Genomic DNA, 18,814 nt, shown 5'->3' on the forward strand with positions numbered 1-18,814 from the left:
TTCTAGATAATGTGGGCGTTATGTGTCAGGGAAGATGCAAAGAAATGCTTTTGGTCCTAACCTCTCCAATTTCTCTTTTCAGACAGAGGTACTTGTGACTGTGGGAAATGTAAATGTAACGCTGGATATGATGGCACTGCCTGTCAGTGCCTAGCTTCAACAGAAAAATGCCGGAATCAGAACGGGAATGTGTGTAGTCTCCGTGGGCAATGTCAGTGTAATACATGCAAATGTAATGGACGCTATCAGCCCCCTTTCTGTGAGGAGTGCCCAGGTTGCCCATCTCCCTGTGACAGATATATGTAAGTGATCTGCAGGAGTTGTCAACTTTGATCCAACTGCTTATCATCGTTTAATTTCACTTTGCTACTTGTAATGTAAGGATCAAGTCAGCTCGACATCAATACCTGGAAGATTCTGGAAAAGATAATAAAATACTTAAAAACCAGAAAAGCTATTACTGGAAGCCAACATGAGCTTGTAAAAAAGAGATCATGCCTGACAAATCTTATTGCATTATATGACAGAATGACTAAATTAGTGGATTAGCACAAGGCTACAGACATAGTATACTTACACTTCAGTAAGGCACTTGAAAAAGTAAGCCATAACCTACTGGAATCAACAGCATCTACCTGATGGATTCATAACTGAGTAACCAACCACATTCGACATGCTGTCCTCTATGGAACATGTCTGTCTTAGGCCCAGGACTCTCCAACATTTTCATAAATGATTTAGATGAGAGGATAGAAGAGGAACTCATCAAATGTGCAGATAATACCAAGCTGGCAGGAATAGGCAGCACTTTAGTGGATAGGCTCAAAATCCAGAAGAATCTTGACAGACTCAAATGCTATCCAACAAAATGCAATTCAGTGATGAGAAGAGTAAGGTTTTATACTTAGGGAAGAAAAACCAAAAGTACAGATAGAGAAAAGGTGGTACCTGGCAGTAATTGTGAGAGGGATCTAGGAGTCCTAATGGACAACCACTTAAATGTGAGCCAGCAGTGTGCTGCAGCTGCCCAAAAAGGCAATGCAATTCTAGGTTGCATCAACAGAGGGATAATATCAAGATTACATGAAGTGTTAGTGCCATTTTATACTGCTTTGGTGGAACCACAGTTGGAATACTGCATCCAGTTTTGGTCACTATGACACAAAAAAGATGTTGATACTCTAGAAAGAGTACAGAGAATGATAATTAGGGAGCTGGAGGCTAAAACATGAAGAACAGTTGCAAGAACTGGGTATGTCTAATCTAATAAAAGGATGGACAAAAATGGTACGATATGAGAGCAGTGTTCCATTATTTGAGGAGCTGTCATAGAGAAGAGGGGATTAACTTAGTCTCCAAAGACCTGAGAGCAAGAAAAGACTAACCAATGGAAATTTATTAAGGAGACATGTAACTTTAAACTAAGGGCAAATTTCCTGACAGTGAGAATAATTAATCAATGGAATGGCTTTCCACCAGAAGTTGTAGATGCCCCATCAATAGAGGTTTTGAAGGAAAAAAAATTGAACAGCCTTTTGTCCGGAATGATAAAGGGTCTCCTACTTGAACAGGGAGTTGGACTAGAAGACCTCCAAATCCCTTCTGTAGTAATGGGATCCTAAAGGACTATGCAGTCTGATTCCATTACATCTAGATTTGCTTAAGAGCTTTTGTTGAAGGTCACTTTCTGTCAGGCCTGCCTCCATTTGAAAGTCAAGAAAGAAAATCCCCAACTCCATTGATTTGAAGTTTGAAGTGATAGCAGTGAAAGCAAGGCAAGATCTGATTCAAAACATGTGAAAGTAACAGATTGAAAGTCACCTCAAATCCCTACCTCAGGGTCCAGCACTGTGAGTCCATCCATCATCCAGTATGATGTTGTGGAAAAGCCCATTTTCAGGTATTTCTCCCATCTGGAGTCTCAGGACTGTTGGCCTTGACAGAGTGTAAACACCTCCCTTCAGCAGTGCCATATTTCACGAGTGCAAACCTCCCTTTCAGGTCTCATGGGACGACATCAGCTTACTTCTTAGTCCCAAATACCTGATGCCTACCTTCCCATTACTATGGCATCTGATAGCAAGCACCCTAAAGAAACCTATGCTGGAGATCCGGCTGACATTGTCAGAAATCCTGTGACAGTAAAAATATCCAAGGACTTTGAGACATACCAAGCTGCAGGGGTGGGATTCAAATTTTTTAACAACTGGTTCTGTGGGTGTGGCTTATTTGGTGGGCATGGCTTGGTGGTCATGTGACTGGCTGGGCATGGCCAACTCAATATCACTCTCATCGAGGCACGCATCTCCTCACCTGGCCTCTCATGACTGTGGGGATGTTGCAACAGTCGTAAGTGTAAAAAATAGTCCTAAGTCACTTTTTTCAGTGCCATTATAACTTTGAATGGTCACTCCACACAAGCAAAGTACCAGCAAAGGAGAGGAAAAAAACTCCAGAGAAGTTCCTGAGACAGGAAGACTAGTCCTGCCAAGAACGTAATAAGGGTTAACGGAGAGGCAGTTTCTGTAAGCAACACCAGAATGTTTCCTTCCTGCCTTCCTTACAGGATTAGGCCAGTAATTTCTTCTAACAACCGGTTCTCCAAACTGCTTAGAATGTTAACAACTGGTTCTAGAGAATAGGTGCGAACTGGTAGAATCCCACCCCTGCCGAGCTGCAATGCTTGCACACTTCTTTCCTTTAGTGTTGCTGTGCTATCCAGCCAGTTATGGTTCATGGGAATTGGTATAGTTAGTTAGTAATTGGGAGCTGTCCTCTTAAGTGAATGCATCATGGTAAATGTCGTTAAGGTATCCTGAAAAATTTAGTTCATGTCATGTGGCCACATCTGTAACCCTGATTGGTCACTGAATTCACCCTTGATGGGTTGGGGGAGGTTTCTTTTCTCTTACTTGGACCCCAGCAGCATGCTGGTGCTTTATTCTTTGCTCCTTCATTATCAGGATGAGAGATAACCATCTTTTTACCCAGAAAGACAGATATGCAAAGAATTGGACATTGTCATAATTGTGAGTTATCTTGAGGATGCCTGATGAATCAATAAAGAGACTTTGTATGAATGCTTTGCGGAGTTACCTATCTGCCTTTATACGTTCAGTCACTAATTATAGAGGACAGAATAGTAAAAAGATGGTTATCTCTCATCCCGATAATGAAGGAGCAAAGGGGATAAATTGTAGAGGACAGAATAGTTGCTGTAAAGAGAAATTGGGCTACTGTCATTTCTCCTCAGTAAACAATACCAGTTGACCAGGGACAGTTAATGTAAATCCCAGAGATCTCATCTATTTGGGATTAGTTCAAACTTGTCATCCTCCTGACCCAGTACTTACATAGTCTGTATTTTAATAAGTTTGCATTCTCTCAGCTTTACATCCTCACTTACAATATGCTATAATATGCTATATAAAATCTATAGATCTGTTGTATCATGGTTCTGTTACGAAACATTTTTTAAACAAAGCTTTGCTTCTTGATTGTTTTTTAGTTCCTGTGTTGAATGTCTTGCTTTTGGGACTGGTCCATTTGAGAAGAATTGCTCTGAGAATTGTTCAAATATTATTGTTGGAAAGAAAATGCACCCAAAGAGTACAGAATGTAAGGAAAAAGATTCAGAGAATTGCTGGATCTCTTACACAATGTTTCAGACTGACGGAGAAGAGCAATATTCTATTACAGTCAATCCTAACAGAGGTATGCTTAGTGCCACATCACCAAAAACTAGCATCTGTTCTCCATTGTAATATCTCTTGATTAGAAATGGCACCTGTGCTATGCAATTGTTGGACACAATCAGTAACAGAAGCAGATCTTGGCCTTCATTGTGTAAGTGATGGGAAGAGAAAGAGAGGCAACTTGGTATTGTTCAATATTTTGAGAGGACCTCATGCGGATTTTTCTTCTTCGTGATAGAAGAAGACCCAAGAGGAATTAGTGAGTCAGAATTAGTTAAAAGGTCTCCCCAGTGGTGGGATTCAAAATTTTTTACTATCGGTTCCATGCGCATGGCTTGGTAGGCGTAGCAGGGGAAGGTTACTGTAAAATCTCCATTCCCAGCCCACTCCAGGGGGAGGATACTGGAAAATCCCATCCCCTCCCCACCCCACTAACCTGCTTTCCAGCTCCATTCTCCTGCGCAGGGCAACAAAAGAAGACCCAGCCAATCAACTGGAACTCAATAGGAGGTGGAAAATAGATGGGGGCGGGGCCAGTCAGAGCTGGTATTTGCCGGTTCTCCGAATTACTCAAAATTTCCACTACTGGTTCTCCAGAACTGGTCAGAACCTGCTGAATACCACCGGTGGGTCTCCCTCAAGGGATGGCGAACCCTACCACTGACAGAATATGTTGGCTTTAAAGAATTTCTGGCAATCTCATATGGAGATTCAGAATCAGTTATTTATGTAGGGAAAAATGTATCATGTATATTTTTGAATTCTGCCTCATCTTTATCCATTTAAAAAATGCTTACTGCTAGTAATATATGCAAACAGATATAGTCTTATAAAAACATACATAGCTGTATGTGTGTTGTTCAGTCAAGCACACATATTTAATCATTTTTCTTTCTTCTCTTAGAATGCCCGAAACCCCCAAACATTGCAGCCATAGTGGGGGGCACTATAGCTGGAGTGGCTCTTATTGGGCTCCTTCTTCTCCTGGCTTGGCGGCTAGTGGCAGAGTTGATTGATCGCAGAGAATATCAGAGATTTGAGAAGGAAAAATCCAAGGCCAAATGGAATGAGGTAATGTTACGTCTCACCTTTACAAAGGAGGTGAGAAGTCCGAACTCCAACTGAATACAAACAAGCAAGCAAATCCAGTAATTATAGAGTTAATTCCATGAGCCGATAAAGTTCTTGGCAGTCTCACACACGCTGTCTGCCAAGTCCGACAAGAAAGCAGGAATATAAATCACACAAGCTGTCACAACACAGGATACTCCGAGGCTCCTCTGAATAAGTCACACATTGTCCCGTACAAAGCTCTCAGAGCGAACACACCCACTTTTATTCCCTGTGGGGTGTGTCAGTCCCTCAGCTCAGTCTCTGATTCGTCCCTTCCGCCTGCGTTGCAGCTCACACTTTTGCCTGCGACGCTGCCTCGCATCAAGCCAGAATTCCTCTCCTTGATTCTCTGTCAGAGACTCCGATATGCCCTCCTCCTTTTCCTGATTAGCCTCAGGTTTTCCCTCTCGGTTATCTGCCGACACCTGAGGCACAATCAGGGAAGAAGGCATTGCCGAAGAGGAAGGTCCTGGGGAGGAAGGCATTTCCAAATCCTCCTCTTCCCCATTGTCCGAGTCTTCATCCTCTAACAATGCAGGCTCAAACCTCAGGGCCACAACAAGGTAAGATGTTTAACTTTTGTGGAAAGATATAAAGGAAGGAGAAGACCTACTTGTGGCTTTTTCTTCCTGTATTTGAGTTATTAATCAAAGTACTTGATTCAGCTTGGTGTACTTGGACAGATCTTTGGTGTAGATTCTATCGTCTTCTTGCTGTTTAGTTTGGGTTTTATCAAGCTGCTAAGTGAGTTATGATTGTCCATCTGAATCCTGATCTGCTTTTGAAATATTAGGTTTTATTAGCAGCTAAAGGTTTCTGATGTTTTATTGACAGGCTGACAACCCTCTTTTCAAGAGTGCCACTACCACTGTTGTGAACCCCAGATTTAATGGCCAGTGAAATGAAACTTCAGCAACAGTGCAAAGTACAAAGAAATTCTTCAGCAGAAAAACAGAAGATGAATCCATTTTCTTTTCTTAAATCAACCATTACTGCTGTATATTAATTAATTTTGAGAAAACCATTCTGTGGATTTTGCAACATGATTCTGTCCAATTTTTTTTATTTAAACTGTTAGTGTTAAGTATGGTCGGTGGGTCCCATTGAGACATGAGGCTTGAGTAGTGAACAACAGCTCTTTATTAAGGAGGCAGATTCTGAGACAACAAGCCTAGCCGCGGCAGCCCTTTATATAGAGCTGGCCGCGGCCAGGCAGCCTATGACAGTCTTTTAAGCTTGCCGTGTTTGGTTTCACCCAATCGCGGCAAACCCCATACGAACCAATCAGGAATGCGTATATCGTCCAATCACGGCCCGGCTCTTCCGGACCAATAGGAACGCAGGTCTGCGAGCCTGCTTAGTATGGAACAGTTAGCATTAAAGACTTTTACTGCATATGTCAGATGAAGTACTCATAATAACTAGGCCTCTTTCATTCATCACCCACACAAACTGTAGAAAATTGAATTTCAATTTCATGTGAAATTACCTAAAACTCTACTATATTACTATACAGTATGTAAATAAAATTGCCAACTACCACTCAGGGAATTCTTTTAATTAACAATTTTGCTGTTTGTAAGGCCTATTTTAAGGCGAGGTACATAGTAAGAAGGTGATGAGCTATTACCACAAAATGGCAATGGTCCCCTTGGTTTAAATTGCTGATTTTACTACCTCAGAGGGCTTCCAGTACTTAACATATTTCTAGCATTGCTCTTTCCATACATATAGCCTATATGTATCTTTGTGTATGCTTGTCTTATAGTTTACAAAACCAGGCGGGTAGTCAGAGAACCTTGGGGGGGGGGGTTGAGGGGAGGGGGGATATTTGACTATTGTGGAATAGCCTCAAATGGCTTTGGCTCATCCATGATTGTAGGTCAGCAAGCTTTGTGAGGCAAACCCAAAACCTAAAATTTCGTTTCTTGGTTACAAGGGACAATTCTGAAACTATTATCAAATGAATTGGAAAATCTATAAAGACTTTTATTCATCTGGTGCTATATCAGGGATCTGATGATTTGATAACTTTGAGAAGCAGATTATGAGCTAAGGATGAGCTTGCCAGATGTGCCAGAAGCCCCAGTAATTGGATTGTTTTAAACAACAACATGTTGGTAAAAATGTACTTGCATTTCTTTTCCACTGTTCAGTATGTCTAGTTAGTCCAGAAAAATAAGTTTTTCCAAAAATATTGCCCACTGAGTGATGAGATGGAGTGGTAATGTCTGTTTTCTGGTTTAAACTTAACAACTATATCAGGTGCTGAATATAGGAAATCCTTCTATGAAAAAATGCTGACAGATCCACAAATTATCATCATGTATAAGCCACCCTTTTTCCAAAATTTTCAAGTCCAAAAAGTAGGGGGTGGATACAAAGTACACTTTTATGAAAAAAAAAGAAAACGTAGCTTTTGTAAAAACGGATAAGCCCCGCCCGCCCACAATTCCCCCCACTTTCACAATGGGGGTGGCTTAAATAGCTTTTTTTTTGGGGGGGGCTGTTGATTAGCTCTATAATAAAAAAAACATGCTAACTCATAAATCAGGCAAACCATATTATAATTGATGTGATGCATGAACAGAGTTTTATCTTGGTTTACCAATTGCATTAAACCATTTATAATAGTTTGGTTAAATTGCTTAAGTCCACACAATATAAGCAAATGCAAAGCATTATGAGACATGGTAGCAGATGAGATGTTTCATTTTTGATCTATTGGCACTGTAGACATCAATTGCTGGTATAATAGCACAAATTATGGACATTACACGAGGAATAGTATTGTCACCACTCATTTTAACCAATTTTAATTAATAGAATGGTACATGAATTAAACTTCTTTGTGAGCAAAAACAACAACCCTGTAGTTCTACAGCAAAAGATTGGTTTGATCAGGCAAGCTGTATGCAACCAAGATAAAACAAGCTTTAGCACTGTATATTAAACTTTGTCAGTTTTCAAGATGCTAGGCATGATCATCCACAGGGAAGGAACTTGTGCAAGACAACAATTGCAATTTAAACTCTCATGTTTTGTATTAGCACTGCAATGTATTACATGTATATGTACGTAAGGAGAAGAATTTGTGATGTCATGATGCGTATAGCATTGTTTTCACAAAATTTTGGTTTGGTGCGGATTCCAGGGACTTAATACGGTACTTGATAAATGTTGTTAATGCATCATTGAAATCAATACTGATTTAAAGCCATTTCAATTTGTAATTATGTAGCCATGCTTTCAATTCTCAACTATACACTGATACCAATAAATCTCATGTACATTTCAATTTGTGTTCAAATATGCCTTGTGTGTTGAAGTAGTCTGAGATGTGAAAGCGGTTATTTGGTATCAATTTTATTTCCCCTTAAATTATGAACAGATAGGATTTTCATGCAATTAAAAGCAAGTAGGAGAAGACTGATTATGTAGCATAATGAGATTCAGGTATGTAATCAGAAATATAACAGATTCAAACGTACTTCCAATTTTCCTAGTACTCTGCTCCACTATTCTTCGCAACTTTGCCCCACCCCATCTTCTCAGATGCTTCCGGCTGGCCCTTCCACCCGCCAATCATCATAGCATCTTCTCACCAGCTTGGCTGCCTCCCATCTTTCTAGGACTGTCTCACTGACCTGATCATTTCCTAATTTTCCCAGTGTCTTCCCACTGGCCCACTGCCTTCTGAGCTTCTCAGTGTATGCCTGCCCATTCTTTAATCTGCTTGGAGTACTTCTGTGAACTTGAAAACTTTCCTAATCTTGGTATTTTCCTAATCACCATATTTTTCAGGCATTTGCCTGCTAACCTGCCAATCTTACCATCCTCCCAGAACCATCTGCCTTAAAATCCATTAAGCATGACATTGAGATTTAGAACTGTGGATGGAACTAATATCATGCAAGCTGAATGTCACTGTTGCCACAAAACCTGAAAGACCCTCCAGATCATATTTTGAGGATACACAGAGAGATAATTGCAATTATTGAAACTGTTCTAGCAGAAATAGACAACTGGATCCCAAGCAACAAATTTTTTTTTTCACCATACTAGAATTTGTGAAGAATGGAATTCCGGGATTATATGATTTTTTTTAAAAAAAGATGCAATAACAATTGAATTAGATAACACCTAGCATTGCCATAATGATTATCTTATGGGAGGGAACCAAAGATGAGATGGTAGAACAGTCTTAGAAATGCCCTAGCATCTTCTGTCAAAATATGTTGATGATGTAGCTGGGATATTGCAGATTTCTTGCAAAGGAAACACAGAATAGCAAAGCAATTATAAAATGCAAGGCATATCCATATCTAGAAGCAGCTTGTGACATGTTCACCGATAACAAAATAATAGTGAATTTCTCTATATGAACAAGAATTTAGGTCTTGGATCCAGCACTCATCTACATCATATGTGTTTTTATATTTGGAAGACCAACTTCTAAACTAGAGGCTAATTATTCAGAAAGTATTCATTTCTATCTCAAACGATTTCTGAAAGTTTTCCACCATTTTTAAGTATGTCTCCACAAATTCTCTACACGAAAGTCAATTTTGGATAACTTTCCATGTCTGAACAGATAGACGCCACTCACTGCTGCAGCTACCATGGTGAGGAAGAGGCCTCTATTGATCACCTTTAACAACAATGAAAAAATTGAATTTTAGTAAAAGATCTGAAAAATATTCCAGGTGGAAACAATTGTAATTATTTTGCCAACGTTTTTAGTAAGACTTAAATCTAGATATTTAAGGCTACTGTTCTGAACACACATCAAAGTCAGCCCCAAAGAAATTCAGGTTTGAGTTCAACAAGCATTTCTTGCATCCTTAATTCCAATTTTTATTTCTTTGTTATATCACTCTCTGTTCTCATCTGTCCCTTTACCTCACTATGAAACTGGTAAGATATGGCACAAGGGAATCTGATGATGATGATGATCATATAACCACCCTAGTTCATTAGTTTTCTCAGAACTGTTTGGTGAGATTGGGTTCATATTCCAAGAAGGAAGAGAGAGTCCTGGAAGGAAGAGATTTCAGGGCAGGCTCAGATGCTCTGCTGATCCTGAACAGCCTCAGGACTCAAAAATTCTAGCTAGGGGATTATATGCAGGGGTGCGATTTGAAAATTTTAACAACCGGTTCTATGGGTGTGGCTTAGGTGGTAGGCATGGCTTGGTGGTCATGTTATTGGCTGGGTACGGCCAACCCAATATCACATCGAGGCACGCATCTCCTCACCTAGCCTCTCATGACTGTGGGGATGCTGCAACAGTCGTAAGTGTGAAAAATGGCTATAAGTCACTTTTTTCAGTGCCATTGTAACTTTGAATGGTCACTCCACACAAGCAAAGTACCAGCAAAGGAGGGGAAAAAACTCCAGAGAAGTTCCTGAGACAGGAAGTCTAGTCCTGCCAAGAACGTAATAACGGTTAACGGAGAGGCTGTTTCTGTAAGCAACACCAGAATGTTTCCTTCCTGCCTTCCTAATAGGATTAGGCCAGTAATTTCTTCTAACAACTGGTTCTCCGAACAGCTTAGAATGTTAATTACTGGTTCTAGTGAATAGGTGCGAACTAGTACCGTGTTTCTCACAAAATAAGGCCGGGCCTTTTTTTTTTTTTTTGAGCCCCGAAAAAACGGCTAGGCTGTCTTTTCGGAGGTGACTTGATTCCCCCTTGGGCAGCCTCGCCACCAGCCGCTCCTAACGGGTGATCATGGTGAAGCGCAGAGAGCTCCCTATTCCCACCAAACACCTTTGCTGCAGACCCAAGACCTTTGGCACCCGGCGCTGTTGCTTTCCCTTTTGTCCATTCTGCCACCACGTTTGGAGCTGCCGCTTCCATGTTTGGAGCACCGCTGCCACGTTTGGAGCTGCCTCTTCCACGTTTGAAGCTGCCGCCATGTTTGGAGTGGCGGCAGCGTTCCAAATGGCGGTGGTGCTCCAAACAGCGGCAGTGCTCCAAACATGGAAGCAGCAGCTCCAAACGCGATGGCAGCTCCAAATGCGGACATGGCAACTCCAAACAGTGGCAGTGCTCCAAACGTGGAAGCAGCAGCTCCAAACGCGATGGCAGCTCCAAATGCGGACATGGCAACTCCAAACAGTGGCAGTGCTCCAAACGTGGAAGCAGCAGCTCCAAACGCGGCGGCAGCTCCAAATGCGGACATGGCAACTCCAAACAGCGGCAGCGCTCCAAACGTGGAAGCGGCAGCTCCAAACACAGTGGCAGCTCCAAATGTGGATATGGCAACTCCCAACAGCGGCAGCACTCCAAACACAGCGGCAGCTCCAAATGCAGAAGCGGCAGCTCCAAACGGCAAGTCCCCCCGCCCTTCCCCCTTATTTTGCATGTTTTAAAATAGGCTTAAATTTGGGGGGAGGGGCTTAATTTGATGTTATGCCAATAAAACATGCTGGGCCTTCCTATTGGTGAAGTCCGTATTGTTGGAGAAACATGGTAGAATCCCACCCCTGATTATATGTAGTGATTGTCCCGAAGTGTTTCTGGCCACGCTCTCCATCCTGATTAACAAAGAGAGGATGAGTTGGGTACGACCTTTATGTCTACTGGGAAGCCATTTGCATCTTTATGATATATATAATTTGATTTGATACTACTAGATATTCCAAATTTTCATCTTTATAAAATCTAAAGTGAAGATAGATATACTTTTCAACTTCTTCCTACACATTTGCTACAACAATAAATGTTTGATATAGCTACTTCAGGCAAATCTCATTGTACATGTTGTACTCTGACAATAAAGGTAATAATAACAAATACAACTGAATTTAATTTACCTTATTTTGCCATTTCCATCGTTGCACAGCTTCATGGTATCGGATTCTGGAGAATGTTACCTGAAGGAGATTACAAAATCAATATAGGACCCTGGGCGTATCCCAGAAAGAAAAAGTGGACAGGTGAAAAAATATATATGCAAAATCCTGCAGTATTAAGTGTTAGAGTCTCACCATAGTATACAGAGGAATGATGATAGAGGGCAGGAGGGCATGAAGCCAATTGTCTATATGCTTTCGGAAAATGAACCACCTTGAATTCACACGTTCCCGCATCTGAAATCAGAAAGAGATAGATTTGCATTTGATGACATTGCCCATAATTCAATGGCCAATCAAATATTCTTTAACTCACCTCTATATAATTATACATGGCTAAATCTGAAATTGCATGATCGTCAGGTACCCTCAGCTTTGAAAACATTGGAAGGCAAACACCTAAGGAAAAAGCAGGGACAACACAGGCCTTCTTGAGAGAAAAACTTTGATATGCCACAGAAGATGCAAATAGAAGTTGCAACTAGTTTCCATTCCCTGATAAGCATTAGTTGGATTAGAGTTAGGGTTATACCCTTTTTCATGTTTTATTTATAGCTTTATGAGCATACAGTGTCTAAAGATACAATCTGTGAAGTGTTTACAGTAATATTCAACTTCAGTCCTTGTCAATTCAGGTTCTGCAAGACTTTTCAATAAAAAAAATAACATTTTAAAAAAAACTTTGCATGTCACATAATACCAGTGCTTGTTGGAAATTTTTAATAGATTCAGCTGCTGGCCTGCCACTTTGCTGTTGCTGATGTCTACTATATAATTTTGTAACTTTATATTTGAGCCTCATCATGTCACCCATTAAGGGACATTTTTTTGAAGTTTTGTATAAAGTTATCTATATTTTTATACATATTACTTAGGGTTAAGTACTTATAATAGCTTCACTATTCAATATTATCCATATTTGTACATTTCTTTAATATTTGCCTTTTCTTTAAAAAATGGAATGAGATTACCTTTACCAAAATTTAATTTAATTAGCTTAAAAAGTTTAGTATGTGTACCTTGTAAGTTCTTAAAATTTATGAAAGGAAAGATTTTAAGAATGATAACTTTGCAAAACTGTTGTTTTTTTTTTGTTTTTTCAGGAAAAGGAAGGGAAGGGACTAATTTTTTTAGTTTAAATAGGGAAAAACTTTTTACATAAATCATTGCTCATTAGCATCTTACACAGAAGAAATTTGTGATAAGACTTCTAGGTTTACTTGTATGTTTAAAAAATAAAATATGATTTTTTTAAAGAAAGGAAAAATTGAAGTTTTATCTACAGTATTTGTATTACTTATATTAGACATATTCTGGCAATAGAAAAATCAAACAAAAAGAGAGCCACAAAAAATATAATTCTCAATTCCAAAGAACACCAACAATTACTTATTGTATTAGACTATTATACCTACAACTTACTGACCATACTAATGCACCACGAGCTATAGAAAAAATATTTTTATGTAGGGATTCCCTAAGACCTGAACGATTTTTAAAGAACTTCTCCAGGATAAACAAGGTTGAGAATGGCCTCTCAGTCACATTCTTTCAGATCAAACCGCCTCACAGGATTGTTTTGGTGGAGAAAATTGGAGGCAGGAACATTATGTAGCCTTGTACAAAATAAAGGCAATATATAATTCTAGCAAATTTTCTCAGATTCAGAATAATGTCAGCTGGTGCTCCATTCAAAATCCAAGATAGAAATACTTTAAGACTCCATTAATTAAAAATATATTTTACTGGAAATCAAGTGGTAGCAACAAAAGAATTCTGAATCTGAGAAAATGGGAGTGTGAATCACATTTACAAAGTGATGGCAACGTTCCCACCCCCAATAGTTCAATTGGCTCATCCAATTAAAAGTTGTGTATATCATCATGTGGGCATTTCCGGGTGGTGATGAGGCCTCTGTCCATTGACCTTGACATAGTTTGATAAAGAGTTGCAGCTGTGCATAGTATAGGATAGAAACCTAAGCAAGAATGTATACCCCACCCAACTTATACAGTTCTGTTTTGTAACACCTCCAGCTCACTTCCCATAACCACATGCCCCCTCCTCCCCCCGTTACTTATGACAGCCAAAAGATGCAAAGCAAAGGGAGAAAATCTTGAAGGCTGACAAATACATTTCTGAGGGTTGTTGTACACAAGGCTACCTTCTAAAAAGCTAGGGCTTAGACAACTAAACTAGCTGCGTCCTTGTCTTCTGCTGAACACAAGGTTGACTTAAATGAGATAAGAGCTGCCAGCTTGGATTGCTAAATTCCAAATTAATACTGCCTCAGCCAACAAGGGGTGTTGCCTGACCATACTTTCTCTGTTTCTGTTATTCTGGGGATTCAATGCCATTCTGCCTATTCTTACCTTACTGCAAGGTTCTCCAAACTTGGCATCTTTAAGACTTGTGGACTTCAACTCCCAGAATTCTTCAGCTAACATGACTGGAGGAGAAATTCTGAGAGTTGAAGTCCACAAGTCTTAAAGATGTCAAGTTTGCCTTACTGTATGTCCCATGGCTGTTCTAGTTTCTGCCAGCTGAAGCCTCTCATGACAGCATTGCCATTCCTTTGCAGTGTGTATCAGCTGCCGCTTCCTCCCAATTCACCCTATACCCAACTTTTACAGCTTTTCCAACTGAAACATATCCCAGATAGGGAGGAAGGGCACAGGCTGAAACAGGAGTTGGTCTGAATTGCTCCTTTTCATTTTTCCTGCATGCCTGCAATTTGTCAGCCAGAGAATTTTTGGATAAGGGCTTCCCAGTCTTTCAAAGCTCACCAAGCAGTGCTATTATGATTCCCACCACCAGGTATCACTCAGTGAAGGGAAATAAAGGCAGGGAAATCCATCAAAGGCTTTCTTAAATTGACTCCATTACACTCACTCACATTGGCTGGTCTCTGTTATTTTACTGAAGAAGCAGAAGAAAGGGGCTGAACCAAGAAGCAGCAGGGGGTTGGACTAGAAGACCTCCAAGGTCCCTTCCAACTCTATTATTCTATGTTTTAAGATTCAGTTCCTTAGAGCAGTGCAATTGATGCTGGCCTCCATGTCTACTGGCTAAAAAACTAGAGGATAATAGATAAAAGCAGCTTGAGGAAGAACTCATGACCAGGGATGGGATTCAAATTTTTTAACAACCGGTTCTGTGGGCGTGGCTAAATTGGTGGGCAGGGCTTGGTGGTCATGTTATTGGCTGGGCGTGGCCAACTCAATATCACTCACATCAAGGCACGCATCTCCTCGCCTGGCCTCTCATGACTGTGGGGATGCTGCAACAGTTGTAAGTGTAAAAAATGGTCATAAGTCACTTTTTTCAGTGTCATTGTAACTTTGAATGGTCACTCCACACAAAGAAAGTACCAGCAAAGGAGGGGGAAAAAACTCCAGAGAAATTCCTCAGACAGGAAGTCTCGTCCTGCCAAGAACGTAATAAGGGTTAATGAAGAGGCAGTTTCTGTAAGCAACACCAGAATGTTTCCTTCCTGCCTTCCTTACAAGATTAGGCCAGTAATTTCTTCTAACAATTGGTTCTCCGAACTGCTTAGAATGTTAACAACCAGTTCTAGCGAATAGGTGCAAACTGGTAGAATCCCATCCCTGCTCGTGACCTTTATTCAGCACTCCCTTTTATAGAAAACAGTAGAGCTAGGGGGTAGGATAGGATTATTAATTTCATTGAACTAACTACCAAGCAAAGGGCAAATATCTATTGTTTGATTTTGTCTGTAGAACAGTTTTGGGGCAGTTCCAGATTATAAATACAAACAAAATGAGATAAAATGAAATGCAATATATCAAATTATCAGAACACGCTCACAAGATTAATGAAAGATAGTTTGGTCTAGTTTAAAAATAGTTTGCTAAAAAACGAATTTCTGCAGATGTTTATTATTGCCTTCAAAAAGTACAGTATATAACAAGGGGGGCGGATGTGACTTTGAGGCCCAAAACTGAGATGTCATGGGGTTAGCATAAAAACATGGAGTCAATATATATATATCCATTATTTTAGACTATTTAATGCATATATTACAGAGTAATTCACAATGTTACTCACAGTACACATGATAAAGAGTAGACCCTGGATGCCTTTTAAAAATTATCATTGGATGACATCCCAATTCTTTTAGTAGTAATTTATGCCCCAAATGGGGACCAAAAAGAGTTTTTTAAACACCTATATGGAAAAATGGTTGAATTGCAACAAAAAAACATCCTTATTATAGGGGACTTCAATTCTATTGTTGAATATCAAAAAGACCACAGCAACGGCGGGAAAAATAAAAAGGGGAAAAGAGAGCTCCCTAAGATTTGCAGGGAAATGATGAAAGAGTTAAATTTGACAGATATATGGAGAAGACTACATCTTGAGGAAAAACAGTTTACATTCTATTCAAAACCCCACCAAACATGGACACGGATAGATATGGCATGGATGAATGGGGAAATAGCAAACGAAATAAAAGAAGTGGAAATTTTGCCCAATGAATGGGCAGACCATAACCCAATACAGATAATATGGAAGGGTAGGGCAAAACCAAAGAAAAGGTGGACATTAAACACTCAATTAATAAAAGAGAAAGAATACATCAATAAATTAAAGGAGGAATTAATTTTTTTTATAAAAGAAAACGATAATGGAGAAACTACAAAACAAAATATATGGGATACAATGAAGGCGGTAATAAGAGGTATAACAATCTCTTATAATGCCAAGAGAAATAAAGAAAAATATTCCCAGCAAAATAATCTACAACAAAGAATTAAGGAGCTAGAAACTCAACTACAGAATACTCCAAAAGATACAAAATTGCAAAATCAGATAAATATAGCTAAACATAAATTGAATTTAATCGAACAAGAGAAAATGATTACAAATTTGAATTTGACCAGACAAACCTATTTTGAACATGCCAATAAGCCAGGAAGATGGCTATCTTATAAATTAAAAAGAAAGAAAGAAAAGAGAATGATATACCAGTTAATAGATAGCAAGGGAGATATATACCAGGAAATAGAACAGAAAAAAGAAATCATTCATAAATACTTTGAAGATTTATACAAAAAAGAAGAGGTTAGTGAAGATAGAATAAGGAATTATTTAGATGAAGTTAAAGATAAGGTAATTGGGGAAGAAATGGCAGAACTATTAAATAAAGACATTACTGAATCGGAATTGAAATCAGCAATAGATAACCAGAAAAATAACAAAACTCCAGGCCCAGATGGAATCCCAGGGAGCTCTATAAGGGTATAGTAGAACAAATTGGACCATTTATGTTGGAAGTTTTTAATGATGTTTTACTAGCAGCCAGGATGCCGGACTCATGGAGGGCGTTGATTTCATTGATCTTGAAGGAGGATACAGATCCTAGATATATAAACAATTATAGGCCGATTTCACTTCTAAATACTGATTATAAAATATTTACTTCTATTAGAGCAAACAGATTAAAAGACTGCTAAACTTGTATATACATGAAGATCAAAACGGATTCCTCCCAGCTAGGCAAATAAAGAATAATCTAAGAATAGTATTAGATGTACTAGAATTTTATGAAGCCCACCCTGAGAGACAAGTAGCACTCATGTTTTTAGATGCAGAGAAAGCTTTTGATAATCTGAATTGGCAATTTTAATTCAAAAAAATTTATAATTTGAATCTGGGTACCAAATTTGAAAATATTATAACAACTATCTATGACACACAACAAGCTAATATAATAATAAACGGGAACACACCGCCAATAAAGATAGAAAAAGGAGTGAGACAGGGCTGCCCACTATCCCCACTGCTCTTCATATTATCATTAGAAACATTATTAACGTGAATTAGGCAAAATTCAGATATAAAGGGATTAACGGTTAAGAAAGAGGAATTTAAATTGCAAGCATTTGCGGACGATATGATCTTCTTTATTGAAGAACCAATAGAAAGGGGACTAAAATTGATGAAAGAACTGGAGAATTTTGGAGCAGTAGCAGGACTTAAAATAAATAAGAAAAAAACTAAATTAATGACCAAAAAATTAACAGAAAAACAGAAAATAGAATTAGAAGGAACAATGGAAATACAAGTGACAAAGAAAGTGAAATATCTAGGAATTTGGTTAACACCACACTGTAAGTCACTTAAAGAAAATAATTATGACAAATTGTTACATCAGGTAAAGAAAGATTTAGAATCATGGAGTAAACTTCAAATTTCACTATTAGGCCGGATTGCCACCATTAAAATGAACATTCTCCCCAAATTTCTATATTTATTCCAAACGATTCCAATTAAATTACACAAAAAGTTCTTCGAAGAACTCAACAAAACAACCCTCCAATTTATTTGGCAAGGGAAAAAACCCAGAATAAATGTTAAAGCAATGCAAGATACAAAGAGCAGAGGAGGGTTAGCAGTCCCAAACTGGGAGCTATATTATATGGCCACCTCATTAGTTTGGTTGAAGGACTGGGTGAAGTTAACTAATAAAAGAATATTATTTCTAGAAGGCCACGACTTACAAAGGGGGTGGCACGCATTTTTATGGGATATAGGGAAAACCAGTCAAAAATATTTTCATAGACATTTAATTAGAGACGCGCTACTAACAATTTGGAAGAAAATTCGGAAAAAACATTACATAAAAATACCAATATGGATTTCAATAATGGAGGCGATGATTTACCCAAACAATTTGGAAATTACTAAAATGATTAAATATAAAGACTTATTGGACTCACAAGGAAATTTGAAATCGAGGCAGGAAATTCAGGACCAGGGACTAAAAATTGATCAATGGGTTTATCTTCAGATTCAAAGTAGGTACAAACAAGATAAGAAAGAATTTGGAATTAACAACAAACTTCAACAATTAGATAAGATTTTATTAGGACCGGACAAAAAAAGCATAACAAAATTTTACAATTATTTACTAGAAACAGAATTAGAAGAAGAAATTGTAAAAGGGAATATGATTGCGTGGAGTCGGAATGTAGGACGTAGTATTACACTAGCAGAATGGGAAAAAGTTTGGGGCAGGAATAATAAGATCACAAAATCGGTAGCATACAAGGAAAATCTTTATAAAATGTTTTATAGATGGCATCTCCCTCCTTCGAGGCTAGCGAAGATGCACCCCAACA

The 18,814-nt window shown here is 38.9% G+C and overlaps 2 protein-coding genes across 3 annotated transcripts in view; one reads left to right on the plus strand and one right to left on the minus strand.

Annotated features, from left to right (window-relative positions):
* The window catches only part of ITGB2 (integrin subunit beta 2), a 45,132-nt gene extending 37,026 nt beyond the window's left edge, over positions 1 to 8,106 (plus strand). Inside the window, exons 13-17 of the mRNA XM_026707641.2 lie at positions 83 to 302; positions 3,509 to 3,714; positions 4,600 to 4,766; positions 5,643 to 7,134; positions 7,297 to 8,106. Coding sequence (XP_026563426.1) covers positions 83 to 302; positions 3,509 to 3,714; positions 4,600 to 4,766; positions 5,643 to 5,708 — 659 coding nt within the window. The 3' untranslated portion in view covers positions 5,709 to 7,134; positions 7,297 to 8,106. The remainder of the gene's footprint in view (positions 1 to 82; positions 303 to 3,508; positions 3,715 to 4,599; positions 4,767 to 5,642; positions 7,135 to 7,296) is intronic.
* KMO (kynurenine 3-monooxygenase) overlaps positions 7,594 to 18,814 on the minus strand; it is a 32,313-nt gene continuing 21,092 nt past the window's right edge. For both annotated transcript variants that reach the window (XM_087919475.1, XM_026707642.2), the window contains 4 exons: positions 11,986 to 12,068; positions 11,805 to 11,906; positions 11,631 to 11,690; positions 7,594 to 9,459 (listed from right to left, as the gene is read on the minus strand). In XM_087919475.1, the coding sequence (XP_087775601.1) occupies positions 9,337 to 9,459; positions 11,631 to 11,690; positions 11,805 to 11,906; positions 11,986 to 12,068 (368 nt within the window). In that variant the 3' untranslated portion in view covers positions 7,594 to 9,336. The remainder of the gene's footprint in view (positions 9,460 to 11,630; positions 11,691 to 11,804; positions 11,907 to 11,985; positions 12,069 to 18,814) is intronic.

The sequence above is a fragment of the Pseudonaja textilis genome, chromosome 1 (genome assembly GCF_049901715.1).
Source record: "Pseudonaja textilis isolate UNSWEBS1 chromosome 1, rPseTex1.2, whole genome shotgun sequence".
Classification (NCBI taxonomy): Eukaryota; Metazoa; Chordata; class Lepidosauria; order Squamata; family Elapidae; genus Pseudonaja; species Pseudonaja textilis.